Raw genomic sequence first — 13841 nt, forward strand, 5'->3', positions numbered from 1 at the left:
TATATGAGATAACTAAAATAGATTGATTTTCCACAATAAACTGTATTATTATTATTATTATTATTATTATTATTAGGCTTTTGGGGTCACACCCGGCAATGCTCAGGGCTTACTCCTTGTTCAACACTTAGAAATTACTCCTGGTGGTGCTCAGGGGACCATATATCACCTACCCACTGTAGATATGCTGGATATCTACATATCCACTGTCCTGTACAGTGATGCTGGATATCACCTACACACTGTACTATGACTCTGGCCCCTGCATTATTTTTTAATTCTTAAAAATTATTATTTACCAAGTTTACTTCAGTCCATTTCTGCTGACCCCAAAGACGAAAGGGATGGTTTTGAGATAATTCTTCAAGCAGCTCCCACCTGCTGCTTCCTCAAGTATACGATAACTCTTTGTCTAGACTTCTCAGACCTAAAGAGATTTCCACAGCCTCTTTGTGAATCTTGAAGATTCAGAAAACCAGCAAGATATTCTAGTCGTGGTATATTCCAGCATAAGTAAGAGAAGTCAGGAGTCAACAGATAGTACTTCAAGAGGCCAACTGAACTCATGCAGGGTGCAGAGACAAGCAGGAATCCCTTCACGGCTAAGATGCACACCCTCTGCTTCACCAGGGCAACTCAGAGGAGGGTGGGTTGAGTTTCCCTCCCAGCCGCAGCAGAACCCCAGCAGCTGAAAACCTCCGGAACCCAACTGCCACAAGCCTCACCTATGACGGAACCTGCAGAGAAACCCAGGTATGTCGGACCTCTGACTTAGATCTCCAAACTCACTTGGAGGGGACTGGGCCTCCTTCCCCCATCTCCCTTGTTTACCAGTAGCTTGGCAGTCACACCCACAAACTGCTCTGGTGCCATATAATCTCATCAACAGCCAAGATCCGGAGACTCTGAAATAAAACTCCCGGAAGACAGCAACATTGGCCTCACCCATGAGTGTATCTGCTCTATAATTATATTCTAAATTTGAGAATTCCTAGAGTGTGCGGCCTCTCATACTCTACCCCAAGAGCAGCATACATTCGTTTGGGTTTAACATACATGTTTGTAATCTCTTATACAAAGGCTTAATGGCTCCAGGATGAAATACAACCATCTTCACACACTCTTCTCTTGTGGTGGTGGGAAGGTGCAGTGGTGGTGGGATTGGTGTTTGAGTATTAAATGCAATGAATTATTGTGCACAACTTTATAAAAATAAAATTAAAATAAAAAATGACCCACACGCACTGAGACATAGCATCTCTCTGCAAACAGCGATTCATCTCACTCACCATAATCAGGGTATGTTACTCTCAGCTGTGCTCACACGAAATTATGGCTCTGTGTGAGTAAGGCTCTTTAGGATCCTCTATGCGAATATCACAGACATTCAGCATCCTTCATTGCTGGTGGACTCTGCATACGTGGACTAAGGTAGGTAAATGTGAGAGTGTTTCTTGATTGAACTCACCCACTCGGAATTCGAGGAAATCAAAGTGACAGTCTTGATGGCTCTCCAGGTAAAAAGTCTCAAAGTAGATGTAAATGGATGAGTTTCCTGGATTGGGATTGCTGAGCGTCCACTCACAGTTTAGGTTTCTGGAGTAATTACTCACTCCATTGTAGCCAGGAGAGGTAAAATTTCCTCCCAGGGAATTCATAAGAGTCCCGCCACACACTGAGAAAACAAAAGGCCACAAACAAATTAGTAAGATTCGTGCCATTGCCCCAAACACAAGCAGTTTTGGAACAGTTATCAGAAAACCAGCAGGAATGTTTTTGTCCCATTGATTTATTGAGATAACATCAAGGTGGTAGGTGGAGGACTGCCCTAGGAATGTAAGCTATGGAGGAAGTTTCCATTTATTTTTTTAAGGAAAGGTGTTGAAAAAGTATATATAATTTCTGGATTTCCCTGTAGAGAAAATTAGGCAGTGAGATTTGAGCAGACATTAACATCTCCTAATGTAGGCATATTTTCATTAATATTTAATTTAGAGAATATCTAAATATAATGAGGATATTCTTCAACTTCTTTTATTTGCAAAGCCACACCCAGCTGAGCTCAGGGCTTTTTTTCCTGGCTCTGGGCTAAAGAATCACACTTGATAGGGCTTAGGGGGCAGTATGGGGTGCTGTAAATGGAAGCAGGGTTGGTCGATGTAAGGCAAACTCCCTCCTGCATTACTACCTCTGCAGCCTATTATGGGGAACTTGATCAGCAACTCTCCATGTACTTTAAGAATTTAATTGGGAATATATCCCAGAGAGCAAAAAAGTATAGACATAGTAACATCTGCACTTGTTTGTTCATTCTTTACAATAGCCAGAATCTGGGAAAAAAACTGAGTACCCAAGAACAGATGACTGGTTAAAGAAACTTTGGTACATCTACACAATGGAGTACTATGTCGCTGTTAGAAAAGATGAAGTCAGGGACAAGAATGGAGGCCCAGCTCTGGGCAACAAAGCTGAATGTCTCCTATTCCAACCAGGTACAGCCCGCCCCCAGGGCCTGGGACTCTCTCTGGGCATGCGCAGCTAGCTCCATCTCCTAGAAAGCCGGTTTTCTCCCCTGATCTGCGCGGGACAGGAATGGAGGCCCAGCTCTCGGCAACAAAGCTGAACGTCTCCTCATTCCAACCAGGAGATGTTCCCAACTCCTCGCCCAGCGCCAGGGACTCTTTCCGGAGCTGTGGCCGCTAACGCAGCCGCGAAATATTCTCCCACTACATTTGCCATAGGAACCATAAACTACCTTCTTAGATGGAAACTTCTCTAGTTTAGCTCAGCCACGAGAAACACAGTAGCCAATAACTCATAAGCCTAACTTAACTCACACTGCATATCAAGCAGAATAGTAATAGTGAACGTGAAGGACTAAACCACACTTGTCACAATGGTAAAGCAACGCAAAAGCCCACCAAACTTTCTTATTGAAGAGTCTAGCCCAGATTACATCAACAGTACTGTAGTGTTAGACAACCTCTCTGACAAAGAATTCAGAAGGGAGCTACTTAGGATGCTTAGGGAACTAAAAGAAACAATGGAAAGCAATGCCAATAGAAGACAAGAGGATTTGAAGGCAGAAATGAGGAAAATGCAATAGGAAATGTCAGACCTGAAAAATCTCGTAGGCGAATTGAAAAACTCAGTGGAAGGCCTCAGAAGCAGAGTAACAGCTGCTGAGAACAGAATCAGTGAGCTCGAAGATGAAGTTCAGAGACTCTCCAGAAAAGAGCAGAAAATGGAAAAGAGATTCACAATTCAGAAACAGACGGCAAGAGAAGATCATGATGAAGCCAAGAGGGGTAACATAAGAATTATTGGAATCCCAGAGGGACAGAAAGAAAACCTTGATGAAGAAGAAACAGTCAAAGACATCATTGCTACAACGTTTCCAGAGCTGAAGAAAATTTGTGACCATATTCAGGAGGCCCAAAGTGTACCAGCTAGAAGAAATCCGAATAAAAATACCCCACGACACATCCTGATCAAAATGACCAAAACCTTAGACAGAGACAAAATTCTGAAAGCAACAAGATCGAAGAAAGAAATCTCTTACAAAGGAGCATCCTTAAAATTCACAGCTGATTTTTCTGATGAAACCCTCATGGCCCGAAAACAGTGGTGGGACATAGTGAAAAAACTCAATGAAATAAATGCCTCTCCAAAAATACTTTACCCAGCGAGACTCTCATTCATAATAGAAGGAACAACACACAGTTTCACAAACAAACAAGAGCTCAGGAACTTCATAGACTCAAAACTATGGTTACAAGAACAACTAAATGGGCTACTTTAAGGCAAGACAGGCCCCTCAAATACACCAAATTTCAACAGAACAATGGGACAAAATCCCATAACAATAATCTCTCTCAATGTCAATGGGCTAAACGCACCAATTAAAAGACATAGAGTGGCAGGATGGATTAGAAAATTGAACTCAACATTCTGCTGCCTACAAGAAACACAACTCAATAGTCAAAGCAAATACAGACTCAGAGTCAAAGACTGGAAAACAATCTTACAGGCAAACAGCTCCCATAAGAAAGCTGGGGTAGCCATCCTAATATCAGACCACATCGATTTCAGAGTGAAGAAGGTCATAAGAGACAGTGAAGGCCATTTCTTATTGATCAAGGATCTGTACAACAGGAAGAACTTACAATAATAAATGTATATGCACCTAAGGAGAGACCAGCACAGTACTTAAAACAACTACTCATAGATTTGGAAAAACACATCAATAGCAACACAATACTAGTGGGAGACTTCAATACCGCTTTGTCACCTCTTGATAGATCAACCAGACTCAAGCTTAGCAAGGACATACTTCATCTGAGGGAAACAATGGAAGAAAGGGACTTAGTAGATATATACAGGAAACTTCTTCCTCAAAAAGCTGAATACACATTCTTCTCAAGTGTACATGAGCCACAAAACATGCCTCCATAAAATTAAGAAGATAGAGATTGTATCAACAATCTTCTCAGACCATAATGCACTTAAATTAGAAGTAAATCACACACAAAACAGAAAACTAAATCAAACACCTGGAAATTAAACAGTGCGCTATTGAACAATGAGTGGCTTAGACAGGAAACCAAAGAGGAAATCAAAAGATTCCTAGAAACGAATGAAAATGAGAATATGAGTTACCAAAACTTATGGGACACAGCAAAAGCTGTGTTAAGAGGAAAGTTTATAGCTCTACAAGCATTCCTCAGGAAGGAGGAGCGAGCACACATAAATAACCTAACCTCACAGCTTTACCTTTACCCCAGCTTAAGAGCTTGGAGAAGGACCAAAAAAAGGAGCACAACCCGAACAGGAGAAAGGAAATAATAAAACTGAGAGCAGTGATTAATGAGATAGAAACCCAAAAACAATCCGAAAGATCAATGAAACCAAGAGCTGGTTCTTCGAGAAAATTTACAAGATCGATAAGCCTCTAGCAAAACTCACAAAGAAAGGGAGAGAAAAAACCCAAATAAACCGAATCAGAAATGAAAAGGGGGTCGTTACAACAGAAACTACAGAAATTCAAAGGATCCTCAGGGAGTACTTTGAGAAGCTTTATGCCACGGAACATCAAAACCTCGAGGAAATGGATAAATTTCTAGACTCCTACAGACTTCCAAGGCTAAACCAAGAAGACCTGGAATACCTGAACAGACCCCTCCCCATCAAGGAAATTGAAATGGTAATAAAAAGTCTCCCCAAGCACAAAAGTCCTGGCCCGGATGGATTCACTCGTGAATTCTTCCAAATCTTTAAAGAGGACTTACTCCCAATCCTCTTTAAGCTTTTCCACGAAATTGAAATATCAAAAACACTTCCGAACAGTTTCTCCGAAGCAAATATCACACTGATACCAAAAGCAGACAGAGATACTACAAAGAAAGAGAATTACAGGCCGATATCCCTGATGAACACAGATGCAAAGATCCTCACCAAACTACTAGCAAATAGAATCCAACTACTCATCAAAAAGATCATACACCATGACCAAGTAGGAATCATCCCTGGAATGCAAAGATGATTTAACGTTCGGAAATCAATCAATATAATCCATCATATCAACAAAATAAAAGATAAAAAGCATATATCATATCAATAGATGCAGAGAAAGCATTTGACAAGATCCAGCACCCCTTTATGATGAAAACCCTAGCCAAAATGGGTATAGAGGGAACTTTCCTCAACATAGTTAAAGCCATCTACCACAAGCCTACAGCAAGCATCATCCTCAATGGGGAAAAACTGAGAGCCTTCCCTCTAAGATCAGGGACGAGACAAGGATACCCACTCTCTCCACTGCTGTTCAATATAGTCCTGCAATTACTTGCAATAGCGATTAGGCAAGAAAAAGATATTAAGGGCTTTCATGTAGGAAAGGAAGAAATCAAGTTCTCACTATTTGCAGATGATATGATACTATACTTAGAGAACCCAATACCTTCCACCAAAAAACTCCTAGAAACAATAGACTCATATAGTAAAGTTGCAGGCTATAAAATCTATACGCAAAAGTCCATGGCTTTCCTATATGCAAACAGTGAGAGAGAAGAAAGCTACATGAAAAAAACAATCCCGTTCACAATTGTGCCCCAGAAAATCAAGTACCTAGGAATCAGCTTATCTAAGAAAGTAAAGGACCTGTACAAAGAATACTACAAAGCGCTACTTCAGGAAATAAAAGAGGACACGAGGAAATGGAAAGATATCCCCTGCTTATGGGTCGGGAGACTTAACATTGTCAACATGGCAATACTACTGAAAGCATTGTATAAATTCAATGCGATCCCTCTAAGGATACCCATGACATTCTTCAAAGAAATGGAGCAAACACTCCTGAAATTTATATGGAACAATAAGCCCCCACGAATAGCTAAAGCAATTCTTGGGAAAAAGAAAATGGGAGGAATCAATCTCCCTAACTTCAAACTCTACTACAAAGCAGTAATAATTAAAACAACATGGTACTGGAACAAAGGCAGAACTGCAGACCAGTGGAACACGGTTGAATACACTGACATCTCCCCTCAATCATATGATCATCTAATCTTTGATAAAGGTGCAAGTAATGTGAAGTGGAGTAAGAAAAGCCTCTTTCACAAATTTTGCTGGCAGAACTGGACGGCTACATGCAAAAAAGTGGGCTCAGAACTCTGCCTAACACCATGTACAAAAGTAAGATCATAATGAATTAAAGACCTCAACATCAGACCAGAAATCATAAGGTACATTGAGGACAAAGTTGGCAAAACCCTCCATGACATTGAAGCTAATGGTATCTTCAAAGATGCCACGCCACTGGCCGAGCAACTGAAAACAGAGATAGATAAATGGGACTATCATAAACCAAGAAACTTCTGCACCTCCAAAGAAACAATGACCAAAATACAAAGACAGTCTACAGAATGGGAAAGGATGTTCGCCGAATACACATCTGACAAGGGATTGATATCAAGGATATACAAAATACCGGTTGAACCCCACAAGAAGAAAACATCCAACCCCATCCAAAAATGGGGCAATGAAATGAACAGAAACTTTCTCAAAGAAGAAATCCGAATGGCAAAAAAGCACATGAGAAAATGTTCTATATCATTAATCATCAGGGAGATGCAGATCAAAACCACAATGAGATAAAATCTCACACCTCAGAGACTGGCCCACATTCAAAAGAACAAAAGCAACCGATGCTGGCACAGATGTGGCGAGAAAGGGACACTCCTTCACTGTTGGTGGGAATGTCGACTGGTTCAGCCCTTCTGGAAAACAGTATGGACAATTCTCAAAAAATTAGAAATTGAGCTCCCATTTGACCCAGCAATACCACTCCTGGGAATATATCCCAGAGAAGCAAAAATGTATAGTCGAAGTGACATCTGCACTTGTTTGTTCATTGCAGCACTCTTTACAATAGCCAGAAACTGGAAGAGACCTGATTGCCCAAGAACAGATGACTGGTTAAAGAAACTTTGGTACATCTACACAATGGAGTACTATGTAGTTGTTAGAAAAGATGAAGTCATGAAATTTACATACAAGTGGTACAACATGGAAAGTATCATGCTAAGTGAAATGAGTCAGAAAGAGAGGGATAGACATAGAAAGATTGCATTCATCTGGGGGATATAAAGTAACAAAATATGAGATTAATACCCAAGAATAGCGGAGATCAGCACCAGGAGGATTACTCCATAGCTTAGAGGCCAGCCGGGCATTCTAGGGGAAAGGGCAGCTCAGATAGAGAAGGGAGCACCAAATAAAGGGTGTTTGGAGGATCCTCCCAGGAGGGGAGATGCATGTTGAAAGTAGACTATGGACTGAACATGTTTGCGATTCAATGCCTCTTTTCCAGACCACAACACCGAAAAGGAGAGAAAGAACACAAGGAATTGCCCTGCCACAGAGGCAGGGTGGGATGGGGGGGATGGGGGTGGGAGGGATATTATCCATGGTGGTGGAAAATGGGCACTGGTGGAGGGATGGGTACTTGATCATTGTATAATCGAAACCCAAGACAAAAAATTGTAAATCTACAACTCTATCTCATGGTGTTTCACTAATAATAAAAAAATAAAATTAAAAAAAAGGAAAAGATGAAATCATAAAGTTTACATACAAGTGGTACTACATGGAAAGTATCATGCTAAGTGAGATGATTTAGAAAGAGAGGGACAGACATAGAAAGATTGTATTCATCTGGGGAGAACATAAGGTAACAAAATAGGAGACTAACATCCAAGAATAGCTGAGATAAGTACCATGAGGTTCACTCCATGTCTTGGAGGTGAGCCACACATGCTAGGGGAAAAGGCAGCTCTGACAGAGAAGGGAGGACCAAATAAAGGGTGTTCCGAGGATCCTTCCAGGATGGGAGATGCGTGCTGAAAGTAGACGATAGACCAAACAATATTGCCACTCAATGCCTCTTTTGCAAACCACAGTACCCAAAAGGAGAGCGAGAATAAAAGGGAATGCCCTGCCACAGAGGCAGGGTGGGATGAGGGCATGGGGGGGTGGGAGGGATACTGGAATCAGTGGTGGTGGAAAATGGGCACTGGTGGCACTGGTGGAGAGATGGGTACTCGATCATTTTATAATTGAAACCCAAGCACAAAAATTTGTAAGTCTACAATTGTACCTCATGGTGTTTCACTAATAAAAATTTTTTTAAAAAAAGAATTTAATTGGATCAAACAGGAAACATAACATTGAGATATTTGTGCATTTGCCCTAATGAAAGAATGGATGCACCTTCTGTGATGGAGATAACAGAGGTGGTCGTCTGATCACTGTAACACCCAGTGCTGGGGTTACAGGGTAGTTGCTCATGCCGAAGTCAGATTTTGGGACATGAGGTTGTCCCTGGGATGAAGCTCAGGCCCTGAGGCAAGCAAGGTAGCCCCTGGGTCACAGAACAATATGCCTGGGCTGACTTATAGTGTTTTCTTTATTTGTTTGTTTTGTTTTTAATACTTAGTTCTACTCCTCCCCAATTTAAAATCTCTTAGGTAGTAGCACTAATTCAGAAAGTAGGATGGTTAGAGAAAACAAAAAGAGCACAGCGGGTAAGGCGTTTGCCTTTCATGCAGCCAACCAGGCCTACGGCATGACCCAAGTTTGATTCCTCCGCCTTAGATTCTCTCGCCCCTCTCAGAGAGCTCGGCAAGCTACTGAGAGTATCTGGCCTGCATGGCAAAACCTGGCAAGCTACCTGTGATATATTCGATATGACATACACAGTAACAACAAGTCTCACAATGTTACTAGGCCCACTCGAGCAAATAGATGAACAATGAAAGGACAGTAACAGTGACAGCATTTTGCTTAAAATAGAAGTACACTACATCACATGTGGCCCCTCAATCATTTACACTGAATAGGTGACTGTGAAAAAAAAATCTGGGGCCAACAAGGTGTATAGTGGTTAGGGATCATGCTTAGCAGGTACCTAAACAGATTTCGATCCCAGTTACCATACGATACCTTGAGCATCACTGAGTGGTACTCTGGAGGATCCTCAGGAACGCTCGAGAACTACAGGACCTCACCAACATTGCATTTTCATGCCTATGCACTGAACCTAGGCCCAGAAGACTGAGAATCTCCAGGGGTGCCTCAGATTGCCTGAGTGCCACTTGGAAGGTTAACCCCAAGAGAGTTTTTAAAGAACTCAATATATCTTGCAATTATTCTCTAAGCATAAGATCATAAGAGTATAATAATATAATTATAATGATCACTTGATCACTTGACATCCCGTTACTCATTGATTTACTCTTGCAGGCACCAGTAACGTCTCCATTCATCCCTGTCGCGTGCTAGTGTAATCCAATGGCACCTGCTCATTCTAGGAACACGAACAGCCTCAAACTGATTGTTCAGGGTCTTGATGAAGAAATCTGACCATCTTGTAGGTGGGCGGCCACACAGTCTTTTGACATCCTGTGGAACTAAGTTGGTAATGGCTCTAGTCCAGTGGTGGTCTCCAAATCTCATTACGTGTCCAGCCCATCTGATTTTCGATGACTTGGCAAAAGAGACAGTATCCCTGATTCTTGATTGTCTATGGAGATCAGAACTCTGCATTATTTCTCTTATTTGAGTGAAGTGGGTTACTCCAAGCATAGCTCTTTCAAGTCCTCTTTGCGAGACCCAAATAGCGTTCTCATCTCTTTTTTGTAGGGCCAAGGTCTCTGAGGCATATGTTAATGCAGGAAGAACAGTGGAATCGAAGAGATGTGCCTGGAGCCGGAGATTCTTCATCCTCTTAGCTATTTCTTCAACACTCTTGAAGGTGTTCCAAGCTGCTCTCTTCCTCCTGCGCAACTCAGGTGCTATGTCTTTCGTCATGTTGACTTCTTGATCTAGGTACACATAACTGTTGCATTTGGAGATGGTCATTCTGTTGAGAGCGAATGGAACATCAGGAACAAAACTGTTTCTCATATACATTGTCTTTGTGAGGTTCAGCCGACCTTTCCACACTCACGGTCAAAATCGGCCAGCATTTGTGCTGCTTGGCTAATGTTTGATGTTATTAGAACAATGTCATTGGCAAAGCAGTGGTGTGTAGTTGCTGACCATCTATCTTCACTCCCATTCCTTCCCATTTCAGTTATCGCATGACATTCTCGGGGGTGGCACTGAAGAGTTTTGGTGAAATGGTATCGCCCTGCCAAATTTCTCTCTTGATGTCAATGATCACTTCCCTGTAGAATGGTGAGATCCTGGTAGTGAATCCATAATACAGCTCACAGAGGATCCTGATGTATTGAGTTTGAATGTCCTGTTTGGCTAGCGCTTTGATGACTGCTTCCATCTCAACAGAATCAAAGACCTTCTTTAAATCAATGAACGTTAGACAGAGCGGCATCTTGAACTCCCAAGAAACCTCAATGAGCTTGGTTATCGTGTGGATATGGTCAATCATGCTGAATCCTTTGTGGAACCCAGCTTGTTCGCATGGTTGTCCTTCATCTAGAGTTCTGCCAATCCTATTCAGGATCTTGAATGAACAACTTGTAGATGACAGACAATAGGCAGATCGGGCTATAGCTGCCAATGTCGTGGATGTCTCCCTTCTTGTATAGTAGTACAGTCCTGCTGGTTTTCCACTGGGACAGAACCTTGCATTCAGACAGGTAAAGTATGAAGAGATGAGCCAGTGTATTGATGAGTGCTGATGGCAGACTCTTCAGGTGTTTGGGTTTGACCTTGTCTGGGCCTGGTGCTGTTTGCTTCTTTACTGACGAAATGGCATGTTGGATTTTGGAAGGAAGAACGTTGGGAACGACATAGTCATCCTGTGGAATTTGGAATGTGGGCAGGTGAATGTGGCTATTGAAGAGATGTGAGTAGAAGTCATGAATAAAATTGAGTTTGAGTTTGCCCTTCTGGAAGATGTGATATATCCCCTACCTCCACTGCCCATCCGCCGCCATGCTCCAGGACGGAACAGAGATTCTCTGCCTCCTCTCACCAACCTCAGGTGACCAAGGGATTAAAATGAGGAGCCCCACCCTACCCTGCCCTGTCTGCTTCCACCAACCACGACCCAGGGATTCCACACATAAGACCCACCCTACCGGTACCAGATAAATACCACACCGACCTCCACTACCTCCACTACGTCCACTACCCAGCCGCCGCCATGCTCCAGGATGCTTTCTGGACTGCTTTGTTGCCGTGCAACACATCATAAGACACTTAATAACCATCTTGCAGGTTTGCAGCACCATATTTGATAGGGTTAAAATACAGTTTGAACCATGGGAACACCTTCAAGGATGATTAGAGGCGCCCTAAAAGCCTCTATCCCTCTTGGAGAACATGGCAAGCTACTGAGAGTATCCTGCCCACACAGCAGAGCCTGACAAGCTATCCGTGGTGTATTCAATATGCCAAAACCAGTAATTACAATGGGTCTCATTCCCCTGACCCTGAAAGAGCTACCAATACGGCAGCATTAAGAAGGATAATTATGAACTAAATGCTTAATCTTATAATTATAATTATTCAGTTATAAGGAGGTATAAGATTCTGCTACCCTCAAAGAGATTGAAGATAGATGAAGTCATGAAAATGGGGGAAGTGGGGCTGGAGCAATAGCACAGAGGGTAGGGCGTTTGCCTTGCACGTGGCCAACCTGTGTTCGATTTCCAGCATCCCATATGGTACCCCGAGCACCACCAGAAGTAATTCCTGAGTGCAAAGCCAGGAGTAACCCTTGTACATTGCCAGGTGTGACCCAAAAAAGAAAAAAAGTAAAGTAAAGAAAAGAAAAGAAAAGAAAAGAAAAGAAAAGAAAAGAAAATGGGGAAGTTCTGGCTCATGGATGCAAATGGGGGAAGACATCTGCATAGGTTTGGAAAGGGGGGGAAAATGTGCAAAAATGAACAGCTGAATCCAACTGTTTGATCAAAGCCAGCAGGAGCAGCAACCAAGAGGAAGTTGTGAGGCTGAGGCAGAACGGCTTCTAGCTTCTGACTCAGTTCTCTTTCCCAGCCCTGAGCATGGGTTGTCTGGCTTGAGTTTTCTGTCCGCTCCTCCACAGGGACCGCAGAGGGCATCTGCTCCAGCTGGGCATGTTAACACCTCATCCCACCTTACCCGCATCTTCGCTGGATGTGTAGGAGGCAATGAAGCCTCCGTAGGGTCTGGACCCATCCGTGAAAAAAACGACTTTCATTGTGTTTCCTGAAGCTCTGATCTCACTGCTTGCATTCACGCTACTACACAGTTCTACCAGCTGTGGGGAGGTTTTCCGAAGGCCATTGAACACCTGTGGGCAAGAGAGTTGAACCTTTAGATCAAAAGTTCCCAAACTTATGTGACCTATTGAACAACAGCAGAAGCCCCTCAGCCCTGCTAGAAATCTACCTTGAAGCTGACAAACAGAAAACATCCACCTCCAGCCCCCTCCACACTCTCTCATCCCACAGCTGCTACTGCCCCCCACCCCGCCCACTTCCAGCTTCCCCAGAAGCCTAGGATGGGAAACTGATGAGTCACAGGCCACATTCTGAATGGCTTCTGGGAGACGCTCTTCTCGGAGCAGACACGCTTCTTTCCATGGAAACCCTCAACCCAACTTAACATATTGAGCTGAGGTCACAGGGTCACCCCAAGCATATTTTGTGGCCTCAGGGTCATTCTACTCAAACTCAAGTATTGCTGTCCTGTCCTCCTGCCAGGTGGTGACAAATGAAATGCTGCTGCCAGGAGCCACAGGCAACAGCACTCTAAATGTAAAGTAGGCATGGTCCCGTGATTACCTCCCAGGTCACGGAGGTCGAGGATGGGCCATGGTTCTTAACAACACTTCAGGACTTCTGAGAGCACTAATAAAGGCTTAGAACTCAGTCCAGTGAGTTGAAGCATTAGCTAAGTTATTTTGAAATGCTTTTAAAAGAAATTAAAAAGAATCTATCTTGTGTATTTCTTTACCTACTTTCAACACTCAGTTCTTGTCCAGAGTGATCATTTCCAGCTATTATTCTTCCACTGGTTCCTTCTCTATTGTAACTCCCCTTTGCCCCACACACTTGTGGTAGCTTCCAACCATTGACCAGTACTCCTGGCCCCTGTTTTTCCTGTCCTTGGATATTAGTTTCATGATAACCTTTCATCTTTTGTATCTGTATTGCAAACTATAATGCCCAAAATGTGTGTGTGAAAAAGAGAGAGAGAGAGATAGAGAAGAAAAGATTGAGAGAGAGGAGAGACAGAGACAGAAAAGAAAAGTGTCTGCCACAGAGGTGGATGAGGGGGAGGGAAACTGAGGACAATGGTGGTGGGAAATATGAACTGGTGAAGGGATGGGT

At 42.8% G+C, this 13841-nt stretch overlaps 1 protein-coding gene across 1 annotated transcript in view; it reads right to left on the reverse strand.

The window, feature by feature from the left end:
• The window catches only part of CUBN (cubilin), a 277528-nt gene that overhangs the window by 73184 nt on the left and 190503 nt on the right, over positions 1 to 13841 (reverse strand). The window contains exons 49-50 of the mRNA XM_056114630.1: positions 12628 to 12799; positions 1469 to 1675 (exon numbers count right to left, since the gene is read on the reverse strand). Coding sequence (XP_055970605.1) covers positions 1469 to 1675; positions 12628 to 12799 — 379 coding nt within the window. The remainder of the gene's footprint in view (positions 1 to 1468; positions 1676 to 12627; positions 12800 to 13841) is intronic.

The sequence above is a fragment of the Sorex fumeus genome, unplaced genomic scaffold, assembly GCF_029834395.1.
Source record: "Sorex fumeus unplaced genomic scaffold, SorFum_2.1 ptg000026l, whole genome shotgun sequence".
NCBI lineage: Eukaryota > Metazoa > Chordata > Mammalia > Eulipotyphla > Soricidae > Sorex > Sorex fumeus.